Here is a 16,848-nt window from a genome sequence, read left to right as displayed (position 1 = left end):
TAACAAATTACTTCTCCTTGCCTATGGCTTTGGTGAATAAAGAAACCCGGGCACTTATAGGTGTACTCTTATAATTGGTCTGCTCTGAAACGTGTATTTTGGTCCCCAGGGAAAGAAAATGTATTTGCCAAATGCACATGCTGGCGAGGACTGCTGCTGTTGGCAGCAGAAATGCTCACTGTCCAGAGTATATCCAAATCTCAGAACTCACAGGCCACACTGGAAACATCTTTTAGCTCCAAGCACAAAGTCTGCTTGCATTTATTACAGCCTACTTCACTGTATTTGTGCTGTTGGTCATAAACTACATAGTTAATTAAAAGTAATATAACCAAAGTAGACACTTCCTATTAGGGGAAAATTAATTTTGCACATGTCAATGGGAAAAGTTAATAAATGGGCTACGTCACAGAAAGACAAATCAAAATACTGCAGTCTACCAGGACTGCATTAAATAGTCACATTTATAAGTCTGGCTTGAAGGTCTTTCACTGGAGTTCTGAGATTCACAGAAGCTATATGAATGTAGCATAGCTGTTCATGACTTCAGGGACAAGGTTCTGCAGCTTTCATCTACTGTGAAAAGCATCTTTTCCCTCTATATTTTCCAATCTAAAACTGAGAGAAACCAAAAGGATCACACGATGTGAGAGCACACACTATCCTGGCTGCTGTCACTGGATGCAGGAAAGCAGAGGAAGTCCCTGGAGCTGTTTTGTTTCTAAATTAAAGGAGCACAAACATACATACATACATAAGTATGAGTGAGATATTTGAGTAACCTTTCTCTCTCTAAGCAATCTGACTGAATTCCCCAGTAACATCCTTCTTTGTGATAAAAGGTACCAAAATCCAACTCAGAGCGAACACAGCAGTCTCAAGAATGAAGCAAAAACTTCTAAACAGGGCCCCAATGTAAGAAATAGTACTATTAAATATTTACTCACTTGATTTCTACCAGGTATTCCAGGGTAAATGCCATCTAAATAAAGGACACCAAGGTTGTACGATGCATCTGGATTTCCCAATTCTTCAGCAATTAACCAGTGTTTGGCTGCTTTTTTGTAGTCTCTCTTAAAATTGTGGTAATACCATCCCAATCCATTCACTGCCTGGGGCAAACCCTTAGGGAAGGAGAAGAGTAGTTTCAGGTAACATGTTTGATTCTGCTTTGGGTCACTTCGCAATTCTAACCTGTTGCTCGACTTCGGGTGTTCTTGTGACCTTGCCTAGATTCTAGATGCCTGGCACAAGGATCCAGCCAAAATTACACTGATCTAGGACTAAAGGATATAAAGGTTTGATGGCTTTTTTTTCCACACTAATCTTCCTTGTGGCTTCATGTTGAGAGCAAGGAATAAGATTCCAGTGTCATCAGTCTCAGCCATGTTTGCATTCAGATTTGTACTTATTGACAAGAACAAACTGTGGCTGTTTTCACCCATTTCCTCTGCAAAGCCAAAATGGGGCATCTATTCTTGTGAACTCCCAAAACCTGCTTGACAGGATTAGCAATCAAAAAAAAAAAGCTTCTTTTAAACTAGAACATTTCCCTAAGAATAAAGAGGAAGCAATGAACACAGACCTTTGCGATGCTGCTTTCAAAATGTCAACCAACATCATACAGATCTGCTTAAGTTAGTGCTACATGCTATTGCTAAGTTGCATCTCTGCATCAATAATTATGGATCAAGAGGAGGAAATCTTCCTTGCGCAGTTTTTATTTTGGTTGCAACGAGTCACCATCTCCTTGTATAAACTGGTGGATCATATGGTGGCTGTAAGTGTGCCAGCAGCTCAAATTACTCTGTATCAATAAATGTGAGCATGCTATTTACTCTTATTTTATAATGTATGCTTAATAGCAGCCATGCCAGAACAGTGAACTAGCAAAAAAATCTCAGTGAACAAGTTATTTGCTTGTTACTGTTGGCTTCTACACTGCAGTCTCCTGTAATGTCTGTACAAAGAACTACATACTACTGGCACCTACCAAGGGCCTCTGGAGAAGGATTCCTTTTCCTTTCAGATTGAAACAGATTTAAGATTTAAACTTACCTATTAAAATGCAAAAGCAGTTAAACTTTTCAATAATTATGGTTTTATTTTTGTATAGAAAATGTGCACTGAACTTAAGAACATAAGTATCTGGGTTCAAGGAGAGCAAGGAAATTGTTGTCTCTAGGATGCTTCCTGGAATCTGTTCCTCAGATCCTGAGTCAAGGAAATTTTGATCGCACTGTGAAAGCCACTCAGTTTATTCAAGCCTTTCCCAAACAGGCAGTAGAACAGGTAGTCTCTCCTGTTTCAAATTAATGATAGAACCAGCACAATTCTTTTCTGATGGTGGTCAGCAGTGAAGTCATTGTCAGTAATTGAACTAGTTCTGGTTGTAGAGCTAGGAAGGTATTCAAGGTCTAGGTACTCTTATGATTTTATACTAAGGACCAAATCATGACCTGGGTAGTCTGACTGTACTAGATCATTAAATGGAGTGAGGCTGCTCTTCTCTGTGGTGCCTGTGAATGTTTCCCCCTGCTATGGAAAAAAGAGAAGGCTTTGGGACATCCAGGTCTTCTCCCTGAAGCAGAGAAGAGCTGGCCAGAGAGCGCATACAGTCTTTTTCCAGTCACCAGCATCCCCTGGAGAGTTGTAACTCTAAGCAGAGAGAACTGGCCATAAACCACCACAGCTCAGGGGTGGTGGGATAGGAAGCCACCATTCTGCGCTCAGTTTTTGTGCTGCAGGAATGCACCATCGCTCAGTGCAGACTGAGGAAGTACAGTCCAGGCCTCAGTCTTTACTCTTCTTCATTCACATTACAACTTAAAAGACACTCTGTTTTTACAACAAAGCCTGCTGGTACAGATTGTCAAAGATGACAGTCATGTCTACCTGACCACCACGTCAGAAGTTCAAGCCTGGTAGGCACTCCTGTGAAAAAACATACCTAGTGTGGTCTAGATTAAAATGCTTAGGAACATAACATGAAGCAAAAAACATATTTCCTGGATCATCTACTCACTCTGTAAGTCACTGAACTATCATCAAGTTCTGAAAGATGTAAGTAGAGAGAATTCTTTTTTTCCCATAGAAATTTTATCTAGTCTCCCAAATTGGGGAAATAAGCCTTTCACCATTCATGGTGAAAACACTGGGAGAAGCAACCAGTATTTACAGAGAATTACGGTAATATGTATTTTATGTAAATCAGAGTTCATTATTATTAGCACCTGGTAGAGGACTTTTACAATAAAGTATTTATTACATTTCACCTTAGCTGCTGCTTTCTTCATCAATTCCAAAGCAAGTTTTGTATTCTTTTTCACACCCTGGCCCTAGGAAATGGATATGTGAAGCAAGCATTGGTTACAAATACAGAATACAGGCCGATGAAAATTCACATATACACATTCAAAATGCATTTTAACACTGATATTATTATTTACTAGGTGTTATTCAGCTTTAAGCAGCTACAACAACCAAAAAAAAGCAGCTTTGTTCTCATCTTTCAATCACAGCTTTACAAAATCTCAGTGATTCAGTCTAGGAAAAATTATTTCACCAGTTGATCCAAGTAATTTCTGTGGGTAAATAATATCACAGATATTTAATTTTTGGTGACCACGGAAGAAAGACTAGCATTCAAAAGTGCATAGATTGTTCACAATTTGGCAATGAGTAAGAGCTCTCAGCTTTCCTGAATAAGGATGTCAGAGTGTCTCCAAAGGAAACACACATGACATACTGATGACGTCCATATAAGTTAATTCCAGTCATGGGTCAAACAGACTATGGGTGCTCAAAATTAACAAAAGCAAAACTTAAGCAATCATTTTGTAGAGAATAGCCACCCACTATCAAAGGAATGACTACTATCTCTAACCTTTAGTACTGTTGAATGTCTTATGGGTGGACACCACTTAGCTGATACAATTTATTTGACTCAGGTGGGATTATGGCTGAGTTCAGCCTCTGCCACCTACTGCTTCTAGCAGGGAAAAACTAACTGCATGCAGAGACTATTTAATTCATACTAAAAAAAATTACTTCCCAGAGATCTAATAAAGGGCATTCTAAGTAAAGATCAAACTTTCACTTACTTCTCTACACCAAAGCCTATGTCTACTAGCTGGTTAGATTTTTGAGGTGAAAAGCCATCAGGAAAAATTAGGATCCACAATTTAGGTGGTATTTTGATCCTGAATCTGGCTAGGAACAAAGTGACTAAAGTTCTTTTAACTTGCTCTTTTTAAAATTTTTGTGCACATCTGGTAAAAATCAACATTAGCTTCATAACTATTGACTGATTTTTCAGAGTAAATCTAAAAGCACTTGTATACACTGTCATAGTGTGTCACTGCAGATAACTTACAAGCATCCATGTCACAGGAATGATATTTTTAAAGTGAAAACATGAAACATTACTTACCTTAAATAACACAATGGCATAATCATATATTAACACTGGATCTTCTGTTTCTGTTGCACCCTTTGCATACCATTCTATGGCAGCTTCAGGATTTTTTGCAACTCCTTGTTGGCCCCAAAACAGCATCTGAGCCAATCGTTGCTAAAAGAAAACAACATAAGTGATAATGCTATAAATGCTATTATTGAAACTGAAATTGCATAAGCAGGCTTTTGCAGGCTTAAATGGATTTTAAATGTGTGAAGAAACTAGTTATATGTCCTCAACAGTTTAAAAACAATTGGTTATCAGGAATATCCAGATGGCTTTTCAATGGTGAAATGTACTGTTATCAAATCTATAGCAGGCTTATTTTTTACAGCTGTCAGTATCATGAAATTCCGGCTTGAATTAAGTTCAGAGGTAAGTGATAAAGGCAGATTTGATGCATGACAATGACTCACTATTACAACATATTGCTACTGGTTTCAGATCAGCAGCAAATAACTGCACCGTGTCAAATAAAAACCCAGGCAAAATGATCAGAGTAGGAGGTTGCTACATCTTGACAACCCTTCCCTTTTGCCTTGAATTGTTACAGTTTCTTGTACGGTCACTGGATATTATCAGACAGAAACATGGGAAATAGTTCAAGATCATAAAAAAGAAGCAATTTTGGATAGAAAGAAAACATCTGTCTGCTTCAATTCTTCTCCACAACCTTCCTACATAGCCTATAGATGTACATACATGATGTGTGTATAAAACCAAGAAAGGGAAATGTATTACTTTTTACCTGTGCAGCTGCATTTCCTCTTGTTGCTTCATGTTTTAACCACATAAAGACATCACCATTTTCTTTTGTTTGAGCTTTTAGCAGTTCATCATCCATCAGCCTTATAGTTTCCACAAAAGCCTGAGGAGTAGGTGAACAGAAAATAATTATTACGCAATTATTTCACGCATCTGCCACCAAGATGAAAATGTTGCCCAATTCCTGTTTATCCCTTAAAATTTGTGATCAGTTTTGGGTTTTAAAATTCTCACCACCCCTCTGCTGGCCAGTACATTAAGAATTATCCTCACAGCCAATGTGAAAACCATTTACTGCTTTGTTACAGTACAAAACCGTAAGTGCACTCTACACTGGAAAGATATGCCAAGATGTCAGCAACTGAAAAAAACTCTTCACCTTTTTAGTTTTAAATGCACTTAATAATGGCAAAGAAGTGCTTTTAGGCTCTGTGAGTCTTTTTAATTTCTACAGAAATATCTCTAAAAAGATAAAAATAAGCTGGCAGAAAGCTTGATGAAGACCTGCCCTACAGCACTCTTATCTAGGTGGCTGTCAGCTGATTATTAGCTCTTCAGCATTCACAATCTCACTGTTATTTGTACAATAATCATTCTTTCTGATAAGCCAGGATCCTAGTACTGGTCTCCCTTGAGTATTCTTTACAAATAAAGCTGTGTTACCTGTTTAGCAGTTCACTCCAAAATCATTTTACTCTAACTTTATCTCCTCGGTTAGGTATTTAACAACCCAAACTTCACATTTGATTATAGAGAAGGTGTAAGTATAGAGAGGACAATTATTCTTTTGCATGAACTTCATGATGTTTGGCTACTGAAACAGCAGATCGGTTCCTTAATAAATGCATCCATTATAATAATAATTAAAAATCTAAATGAGGAATTAAGGCCCAAAAATAAGACTTAGATTTTACTGGAAGATAGGCATGCAGACAATTCTGACAATTTGAGCCTAACTTTGGTTTGGTTTCCCCCTTGCTAAGAAATGGAGTAAGGATACCTACATATAATCTGGGGGGATTTTGCAACAATCATAGAATGGTTTGGGTTGGAAGGGACCTTTAAAGTTCATTTAGTCTAACAACCCTGCTATGGGCAGGCACGTGAATCAGATGAGCTAGTATTTGTAAATCAAGACAAAAATGTTCTGGACACATAATTAATTTTACTATATGAAGAGTCATTTGCAGAGAAAACAAATTCAGATACAGTCATAACTCTTTTACCTGTTCTCCTTTTATAGTGTGTTGATCCAACGATGTCTTTATTGCAATATTACTGTAATAAGCATACGACAGCTCCAAATCAAGTGGATAGTTATTAATGCCTTGGTAATGTTTATAGCCAAGATTCATCATAGCAAGTCTCTCATTACCCTGAGCGCCAACCAAACTATACAGCAGTCCCTGGCAAACATCAACAGACCAACAAGAGTGAATTTACTGCACATCTCACAAGTTCAGCACTTTGCTGGAGATTTAAAGGGAACAGTGTTCATGCTGGTAGCTGATATAATAGCTATACCTTATAAACACAGTTACAGACTCAAGCTTAGCCCTAAAGTAGTTAAAATGTCTTCTATATGTATAGAAAGATTTGAATGAAAAACTAGACGCTCTAAATACTTTTCAAGTATTACACTTATTCTGCCACCACTAACTGTGCAGCAATCTTTTTAATGCCACTTTATTATAGTGTTAATTATACTCTGACACTTTTTACACTCAGCAGTGACTTAACTAGTCTCACTGATGTCAAGTGCAGTTTTTGTACTGTATTCAGTGGAAACATATGGAAGTTAACAAACAGCACTTGAAAATCTTACCCTAAGGATCTGACAGGACTAGAAGGATGGGACTTGTGGCTGACAAAGGTTCAGCAAAAAGCTCCCTTGAGATACATGTTAATTGGTACTAGAAATAGTCTAGGTACCACACATTTGCCAAAACCATTTTCAGCACTACTATTATTTTTCACCTGCAAAGTAATAAAAACAGTGGTGTCCCATATGTGCTGGATATTAAATTATTTCCTACACTATCTGAAGCAGATATAATAATGAAATTACTTAGCCTCCATAATTAGCACTAGGTATACTCCACAATTAGGGTATGAAAAAGGCTCCTGTCTAAGGTTTCTCATGTTTGAGAAACTGGAGTGAGTTTGGTCTCAGATTGGCCTCTCGGGTTCTTCTGATTTAGTATCCCGTAACCACATTAGGCAGATCTGATATTCTTTATGAGCATTTTATATTACACTATTATATCACAATTAAATATCTGTTGGCAATTTCAGCACAGCCCTCTTTCAGTGATATACACACATCTCCCCTTTATTTGACCTTGCAATGGAATCACATGGAAACATTTCGGTTATTTGCAACATGCCTAAAAGGTCAGGAGTTCACATGCTCTGCAGTTGCTCAGCTGAAGCATGGTCATTTTTTTTTTTTTTTTTACAAAAAAACCCTGTTGTACTTTGATTACCTTTAATCATATGACCATAATATACTCACTACCACATTTCTGCACACTGTAAAATGGGACTTCTTTCCTGACTGTATTATGCAACCTTTTCACTTTAGGAGATTTGCCTGATATGAGACTTTTTTCATACCCATCTACAAATGACAGTGGGTGACTTGAGGGTTATCATCTCATTCTACCTCCTCAGTGACTGGGAAAAGCAGTGTGTTCCATGCTGTTCATTTTAACACCATTTTTAGGTCTTACTAAATCGTTGATTTCCTTGTTCTGGATGATCAGGATAAAGATTCCCATCATCAGGACTTCATAAAGACTTCACTGGCATTGGGCTGTTTAGGAGTGGCTGTATTGGGGAATACCTTCAATCACAGCCTAGATCTGGAGGCCATTTCACATTTTTTTAATTCAATTGCTCATAAATTCATTTCACTTCTAAACTGCCTTTAAAGGTAATTAATTTCACAGACATAGCCAAACATACTAAATATACTACCTTTGTATGGTCCACAGACACACCGAGCCCTGTTTCAAATATAACTGCAAGGAAATAGGAAGCCTTATGGTATCCACAACAACTGGAATCCACCAAGAGAGGGACAGAGGAGCCCATATTGCTGAGGCCATCGGCACTGGACAGACCTTTTGCAACCTTCTCAAATATCCTCTGGCCAACTTCTAGAACTGAATCACTTCCATCTTCTAACACTAAAAATAAAACACAGAATGCACAGTTACTGCAAGAGTTAAAACCAGGAACTGCTTTCCCCTCCCTTAATTTAATGTGACTGAGACAGCTTCTGTTACTTCTCATGCTGAATGGTATTCTCAGTGCAGTCAACCAATATTCCTAGATATACAAGGTACTATTGAGTAGGAAGGGTGAATAAAAATCCGAAACACCGTCTCAAAGTACCTAACCACCAAAAACGTAAGGCTTTCTCTACTTCTTTCTACATAACAAGCCATTCTTCATTTACAGAACAACATATAAGCCATATGATACTCCTTTACTAAGTTAGCTGATACAAAAAAAAGAGTGTAAAACAAACAGAAGTCAAAGCATACTAACTTATATGACATATATTGTGGAGTTATTTAAGAACAATAAAATAAAACACGATTACCATCTGGAGCACTGAAATCCATCTCTTGTAACAGTTTGAACAAAGTGTGGTACTTTTCCCTGAGCTCTTTTCCCCACATGAAGGCATCACATTTGGATTTTTCTTCATATTTGTGAATCAGCTCCAAATAATAATTTTCATAATAACCTAGAGAAAACAACATATTTAAGACATGAAAGTTGACTTAGCTGGTCTTTAAAACAAGCTTCAGGTAGGAAAAATGATGTTTCTAGGGTAAGCTAAAAATTAATGGATTAGATAAGCACAACCTTAACACATAGTAGTACTAAAACCTCATACACCCAGCACAGGCTACTTACAAATATGTAAGATTTCTTCTACTCTCTTCCATACTATGGTCACAATGCATATGATCAAATTCTAATTGGAAACATAAGCTAGCTTTCAGCGCACATTTAAGCTGTGTTACTCTTCTTTCACTGAAGTGGTTGCTGAGCTCTAGACCTGTCAATTACTGCACATTAAGCAACTGTGACAGAAACATTCTAGCAAAAAACACCTATTTTTGTGAAAGGGCTTAAAACACAGGTGCCTTTAGGGCAATTTGGGAATGAAAGGGAAGAAAGGGAATTGAATAGCTTATATGTAAGCTTGAAAGTGTTTCCTTGTCCCTTTATGCATCTGTCTAATTAGAGAAGAAATATCAAGAACATGATTTAAGTTTGTATTCTCTGGCACAAAAGTCTTTGCAGGGACAAACTCATAGTTTTAGCTACCAGTAACAAGGCTAAACTTTTGAAATTGCCTTTTTTCTTGTTATGGATGAATTTAAGTTTACTTTTGATGACTGTTATCCATATTCTGGTAGAGGAAAGAAAACAGGTCTCCAAAGATGACAGTTAAAAATTCCTATCTCATAGATCAACACTTACAATTTCTTTGCGCTTTTTCACCTTGCCTTACAATGTATCCGTACTCATAAACTATTTCTTGAATGTCCATACATCTCTCGTAGTAGAGTTCAATTTGTTCCACTGCTTCTTTGTCATGAAGAGGATTAGAAATCTATAAAAAGGCAAATGATGGATAAATGGCATCTGCAGTATGTTATTGTCCATGCTTTGCTAGAAAGAAATGTTGTAGGCAAATAAGAAAAGGGAACAGATTGTTTACTACAATCAGCTTATCTGGAGCATCATGTTAATGTGCCAGACAACCTGATGCTGGCCACAACAGACTGACTTTAAACAGCATAATCCAAGAAACCAGGTATAAACTTTCAAAATAGACCAAGCCTATGTGACTTTTACCACCAATTTCAACATAACCATAAATGAATCAAATGCGTACGATACTGTATCATCAAAATCTCTGGGAAACAAAGCAATACTGAAAGTAAGTCCTTACTTAAATATAGATTTAGCAACTTTGCTTTACATACTCATTTCTAGAAGTCTTATCTTTAGGCATTTGAAGTGGTAACTAACATTCCTAGATTTCAAAAGAAAATGATCATATTTTGCTTATATATTCCCAAGTACTATTATGCTTCATAGCAAGTTTATCACTTGGTAAGAGCTTCAGTTAAAAAAAAAAAACCAAAACAAAACAACAGCCATAGCTAGCTGCTAAAATTTAAACATTTCCAAATACTGTTTTTATTTACCTGTTCTGTTTCCAACACATTGAGACGATAGTATTTCACAGGTCCAAAGAACGCTTCAATACCATTTACATATCCACTGCCTCCAAGAACAAAGTATCCAGCAGTGTCATCATAATAGAAATCTTCCCTAAAACTTGAGAACATAAAAGAGAAGTAAGCTGGCTATCAAGAGGTACTATGAAAGAAAAAAATAAATTTGTATCTCAGAATTTGCATAACTGACAGCCTTAAACTCATGACCAGTATCTTTTCCTTTTCTCATCTGTTTACTCCCAAAATCTACTCTGCAATTTCATGTGATAAATTCTGGAGTAAGTTTAACAAATTCCTTGTCTACAAACATATTAAACCAGCAGGGTGTTTTATTTTTCTAACCTGTAGGTATCTTCTGGTGTTTATGTATCATTACACAAGCTCAAAGATTTCACTTCCACCTCTCCCTTGCACATTTCTAAAATTGGCATATAAAAATTTAAGTTATCTGTCTCCTAGAATTACTATCTACAAATTAAAAATTTCTGGTTTGTACACCATAGCAGAGAAGGAACAATACTGAAGTCTGCCATGCAATTTACTGTTACATAGTTTCCATATTAAAAGGGCTTTTTAAAAATTATTTGCACAAAAAAAGAGTCACTCAAATTACAGTGAAAGAGAACAACTAAAGATTCATTTAAAAAAATTATTCAGCTGTTTAGAATAAAGCACAGAGCAAGAAAGTTTTTAGTAGAAATTTTGGTCTCTACCTAAGCAGAGCAGGTAACAACTTCACCGGTGAAATCCAGGCTCTCTCACAGCAACAGCAAAACTTCCCTTGACTTCAGTTAGGCCAAGACTTCATGTGAAGACTGACTGTAGTGGCACTGACCTTCCAATCAGTTTTTAGTGAAGGTTATCAGACTCTAGTCCTAGATCATGCAGCATGTTAACTCAACTAGTTCATGGCCTTAACTAAAGTATTCAGCTCATGCTTCATGTAAGCACAGTAATGAAAACTGTTTTTGAAAGCACTGAGTGGAAAAAGGCCACAGACATTTTGAAAATCATTTGGAAGTTCAGTTACAAACTTGTACTCTCCTTCTCCCATTTTCCATATCTGAACACATACACACATATTAATAAAGTGGAAAATGCTGCTTACGTAAAAGACTGATGATGCTGCCTTCTCAAATTCTTCCCAACACTGCTTACTTCTATCTAAAAGAACACAAAGGATTAAATATAATAAAGAATATATTACAAGGTACATTTATTAAGCTATTTCAATTCACAGGGCAGAATATTACAGCTGCAGCTTGTTGCATTTCCTCAGCACTAAAGAAGATGGGGTCACGTATCCAATATAGTTAGAAGAGTTTAGCGGAAAGCATTGGCACTGGTCTGTCCTGGCCAACCATGAGCAACAAAAAAAAATAGCAAAAATAGCACAGATGTTGACTACTTCACCTATTTCATTCCTGCGTTCAGTTACAAGACATCTGTACTTTGCTGAAGCTCTTACTCTTTCAAAGTGTGAAAGGCTGTTTTGCTTTTATATAGCAGAGATTCTAAATGAAGAGAGTACTGATCTTCTCTAGAAATTGTAGCTTACATGTGAAGAATGGCCATAAAGCTAATGTAACAGGCTAGGACTTAAAAAAACCTGGGTTCAACTGCTACTTCTACAGATGTACTTTCAGTAGACTTTCAGTGCCAGAATGGTTAAAGTAATTCAGATGCCCAAGGAGACAAGATAAGATTTTCATACACGTTGATATTGTAAAAAATTGCCTAAGGATTCACAAAACAAAATTTTCTCAAGTACCTTGGTATTTTTAGGGATTCATCTGCCTCTTCAGATGCTCTTAAAATCTGGCCCTTAATTTCTCAACCTTCCCTAATTTATGTATTTTGTCTCAGATCATGCTGAACTGAATGTATCTAAATCAACGGAAATGAAATAACCATAGAATCATTTAGGTTAGCTTTAGGTTATCATTAGGTTACCTTTAAGATCGAGTCCAACCTAACACTGCCAAGTCCACCGATAAGACCTGTCCCTAAGTGTCACATCTACATGTCTTTCAAATACCTCCAGGGATGGTGACTCAACCACTTCCCTGGGCAGCCTGCTCCAATGCTGATAACCCTTTAGGTGAAGAAATATTTCCTAATATACAGTCTAAATGTCCCCTGGTGCAACTCGAGGCTGTCTTCTTTCGTCCTATCAGTTATTACCTGGGAGAAGAGACTGACACTCACCTCATTACAAACTCCTTTCAGGTAGTTGTAAAGAGCAATAAGATCTCCCCCCAGCCTCCTTTTCTCCAGACTAAACAACCCCAGTTCCCTCAGCTGCTCCTCATAAGACTTGTTCTCTAGATCCTTCACCAGCTTCATTGCTCTTCTTTGGACACAAAGTGCCTAAATAAGGAGATTTTTCTGTACCTTTTGAGGATCGTAGCATTTAAAAACTTACTAAAGGAAGACATGTCAATAAGATGGAACTGAACCACAGCTTTATCTGTTCCAGAGAATGGCTCTAAGTACTGAAATGTTTTTAAGTTTGGTATTATTTCCTCCTTTTTTTCTGCAAGAGTGCTCATTAAACTCTTCATGGCTCCCTTATTTTGTCCAGAAGTGGTAATTTATTGAACACAGGTTTTAGCTCACACCTGAATAAATTCACTATGCCCTCTGATGGACAAATATTTTTTTAAATCTAATTGTACAAGCAATCCTCAAATCTCCAACAAGTCAAGACTAATATACCCTGTATCAATACTGACAGTAACTTTCACCTTTGCACTTGGAGCTGAGCTTCAAAATCCATAGGGTTTTCCCTTTCCCATCAACTTAAATTATAACTACAATTTAAACAAGCAGAAAAAGAGACTTCTGATTACGTAAAACACTTTTTTCACTTTTCCTTTTAACAACATATTTAAAAGTATATTATATTAAAAGTAAATACACGTTTCTACCTGATTTTATTGCAAGAAAATCAATCTGCTCCCCACTTACATACTTAGAAGAAGGTGGGGCACAAAAGGAACAGCAGGAGTTTAGCCTGCACATTGCCTTCTCAGTACAGCATTGTTTCAGCTTTATCAGTCATTTACCTCATACTTTAAATTTGCTTAGTTGTTCTTGCCATTAATTAGCAATTATTTTTACAATTCCAAATGTAACCTATTCAACCATTTTCTAGAATAAAGAAGTTGAGAAATAGAAGACTCAGGTTTTTAATTATTTTCACACCTTAATAATTAGTAGCTGGCTGTTCAGACAAGAACTTGGGCAGGGAGCCTGCGCCTTCGGAGCTGCTTTTGGAAGGTTTTGTGAAAAAACCCTGCGATTCATTAAAATGTAAATTGTGTATTTTATCTAATACATAGGGATACTGCAATATTTTTTTGTCTTTTAATGGTAGTCAATCCTATACCACTTTGTCAAATACGCAAAACTTGGAAACTGCATGTGTCTCCTGTTAGCTAACACATCTAGTCAAGAGGCATGCTACTGTACAGAAGCCCAGACACTTAAATTTTCTTATCAGAATGGTAAAAATGACTAAGCCTCCATGCAAAGTCCCTCAGAGCCATCCACACCATGTAACTTCAAGTATCTAGATAAGGTATCTAAGCCAGGAGTCCTGGTTGCCTGTAGAGTCTCTGGAGAGCAACTGTGCACCAAGACAGCTACTGAATACACAGTAATTCTAAGCTCTTATCTTAAGGATCTAAGTTGATTTCCCAGAGTTGGACGGTCTAAAAATCCCCAGACAATTTATAGTTTTAGATTTTTCCGCCTTTTGCTACGCAAGCATTCACAATTTACAGTATTTCTCTCAGCCTCAGCTATTAAAGGCTTTGTCAGAGGCAAAACCAAATTAGACAAATCTCAGCCTTGATCCTGTAATTCAGTAGCATGCATACCTCTCCACCCTTGAAAGAGAGATCCAGTCGAAACCACTGCTTCAGAGGAAGGCTGAAGCTAGTTTTCACTGCAAGGTCATCTCCTCTCATGAGATGCATCTGAATATGCACATAACCTGACAGAGCAACAAGGGAAGAAAAAGGAAATAAACACCACAGAAATATCAACATTAAGAATCAGCTTCCTAGTGTATTATTTACAGTGTTTCTGTCTTGTTCATCCTCTTCATTACCAGAGATACAGGCATTTGCCAAGCCATACATCAGCTCTCACAGAATCCCAGGGAAATACACTCCACATTTCAGTTACATGTCTCAGATGCCAATGCCCAGGCTCCCACATGAAACCACAGGCTCAAAACCACCTGTCTGAGGGATAAACACACTAAACGTAAGGCAAACAGGGAGGGTGCCACAGTTGATCTCTAACACCAGAAAGCAGACATGACTTGCAGCAAACAGCTGAGGGGAACAGCAGACAATGGTATCTGCTCAACACTCAACTGCTAGCACGTGAGGGTGCAATGATCAAGTACAAGACGACTCTACCCTCCACTACGTGGAACTGCAGAAGTTTTGGTGGTTACTCATGTAACAAGTTACTCGTGGTCTGAGCTCTTAAGACCGGAGCAGGCTGTTATGATAATTTAGTCTAACACTGAGAATAACAATGGCCCTAAAACCTCTCCAAACAAATCTCATATCAAACTGATAATTTCCAGTTGAGCTGCCATTTTTGTTTGTTCTTCAAAGAAAAGCAACCAGTTTACAATGGACAGATTGATTATCTACACTGGTTACAAGACAAAGAAAATGAAAATAGCAAAAATAACAGAGAGGAAAAGATTAGTTGTGAAACTTGCAAAGGAGGGGAAAAATGTAATGTCTTATGAGAAAGCCAGGTGTGCACTTTTAAAACTGCACACTCACTTCCTCTGTGATCCTGACAGTCAGCCCCCAGCTGCTGAATTTCATTCTCTATTGAAGGCTGAAGAGCTGTCTTGTGGCAGGAATGTTTCTCTACTGCAAGTGTTGCTAGACTCAAGACAGTGCTAGCTCTTAGCTTTTTTTTTTTTTTTGATCAGGGAAATAGACCGTGCTTCTTGAACACTGCAATACAGGCAGGACCTTGAATCATCTGGACTTTTTCTGAGGTTATTTCAACTTTCAAAAATTTTCATGTAAGAATTGAGGACAAAATTAAAATAATACTTCAATAATAATAACAAAGGTTTTTCACTGAGATAAGACTGTTTAATCCCAGTGTACGTCCCTGGCCTGTAAGATTTAGTCCAATCTCCTGGCAAAGCAGACATTTTCTCAAGTTAGCCTAGGCTAGATGCTATGCAACTATTTCTCAGTTTTACCCTATTAATTTAGTAGCTACTTTTCCATTGAGACACTATAGTCAAAAAGAAGCATTTTGCATGCAATCAGTGTTACAAAATAGGTCTGATACTATTTTATGATACTAATGTTATTCATAGGCACAGATCTATAAAGACTGTATTAGAACCCTTCTGAAGGCCGTTAATAATATCCCTTACCTTCCTCATTTAGAAATACAGCAGGAGTACTATACATTTCTTTTGGATCAATAAAATAGAGTATACCACACAGATCCTTTTCACAGTGATGGAGTAAATACAGCCAGATTGAAACGGTGAACCTGCATGAGCAAAAATAAATAAAAAAATCCACTCCTGATGAGAAATCCCCCTATAAAGCATGCCTTTCACTTTAATTTAGCAAACCTGTTTCACACATGTAATCTTCAGAATAGAATACATCCTCTGCAGTGAAAACATTCAGAGCAACAGTACTTAAGACTCTTGGATCTGTGATCTCCTTTTAATCATGCACTTTCGTGATAGCAACATGAGGGGAGAGTAAGGCAGTATTATCTGAATCAATTCCAGGATACTGGGTCAGAGCTACTGCCAGATTCCACATTAATAGGGAACTGAAAACATGACCGAGACAACCTGGAGCCAACCTCCCACATGCAGGCTACAGTACAAAATCCCCAAATGCATGGCTTTATAATCTTGATTGTAGAAGCCAGTAAAATCTGTCTCCTATACTAAATGCCAGCTGTGAAAATGTGCTTGCGAGAAGCAGTTAAAAATGAATCCAGCCTCTGGGTAGTACTGATAGGTATGGATAGCAGTCACAGAGCTAACAAAGGATAAATAAAGGTGGAGCCTGTGCAAACTATGGAGCAGTGCAAACTAAAAAACCCAAAGATTTAACAACGCTATCTACACAGAAATTTCTGTACAAAGCCGGCTGAGGCACTAAAAGCAGGATTTGTACCACAGCATCTAATTTTAAGGAGTTTCTCTGTGTCACACTAAATCTGCTTCAGTGCTCTTAACAGAAACTTGACCACTACTACTTCCATAGCAGTTAGGCCAATGCTGAATACCTTTGAATACTGTACCTCCAATGTACAACCCAGTAGAGCATT

At 37.4% G+C, this 16,848-nt stretch overlaps 1 protein-coding gene across 1 annotated transcript in view; it reads right to left on the bottom strand.

The window, feature by feature from the left end:
• SEL1L3 (SEL1L family member 3) overlaps positions 1–16,848 on the bottom strand; it is a 36,874-nt gene that overhangs the window by 12,442 nt on the left and 7,584 nt on the right. The window contains exons 4-15 of the mRNA XM_042807839.1: positions 15,926–16,047; positions 14,379–14,494; positions 11,603–11,658; positions 10,462–10,594; positions 9,728–9,860; positions 8,835–8,981; positions 8,204–8,415; positions 6,451–6,630; positions 5,208–5,327; positions 4,433–4,573; positions 3,276–3,338; positions 948–1,124 (exon numbers count right to left, since the gene is read on the bottom strand). Coding sequence (XP_042663773.1) covers positions 948–1,124; positions 3,276–3,338; positions 4,433–4,573; positions 5,208–5,327; positions 6,451–6,630; positions 8,204–8,415; positions 8,835–8,981; positions 9,728–9,860; positions 10,462–10,594; positions 11,603–11,658; positions 14,379–14,494; positions 15,926–16,047 — 1,600 coding nt within the window. The remainder of the gene's footprint in view (positions 1–947; positions 1,125–3,275; positions 3,339–4,432; positions 4,574–5,207; positions 5,328–6,450; positions 6,631–8,203; positions 8,416–8,834; positions 8,982–9,727; positions 9,861–10,461; positions 10,595–11,602; positions 11,659–14,378; positions 14,495–15,925; positions 16,048–16,848) is intronic.

Source organism: Tyto alba, unplaced genomic scaffold, assembly GCF_018691265.1.
Source record: "Tyto alba isolate M040663 unplaced genomic scaffold, T.alba_DEE_v4.0 Super-Scaffold_6, whole genome shotgun sequence".
Classification (NCBI taxonomy): Eukaryota; Metazoa; Chordata; class Aves; order Strigiformes; family Tytonidae; genus Tyto; species Tyto alba.
Note: the sequence above shows the minus strand (reverse complement) of the source record. Positions and strands in the feature narration are given on the sequence as shown.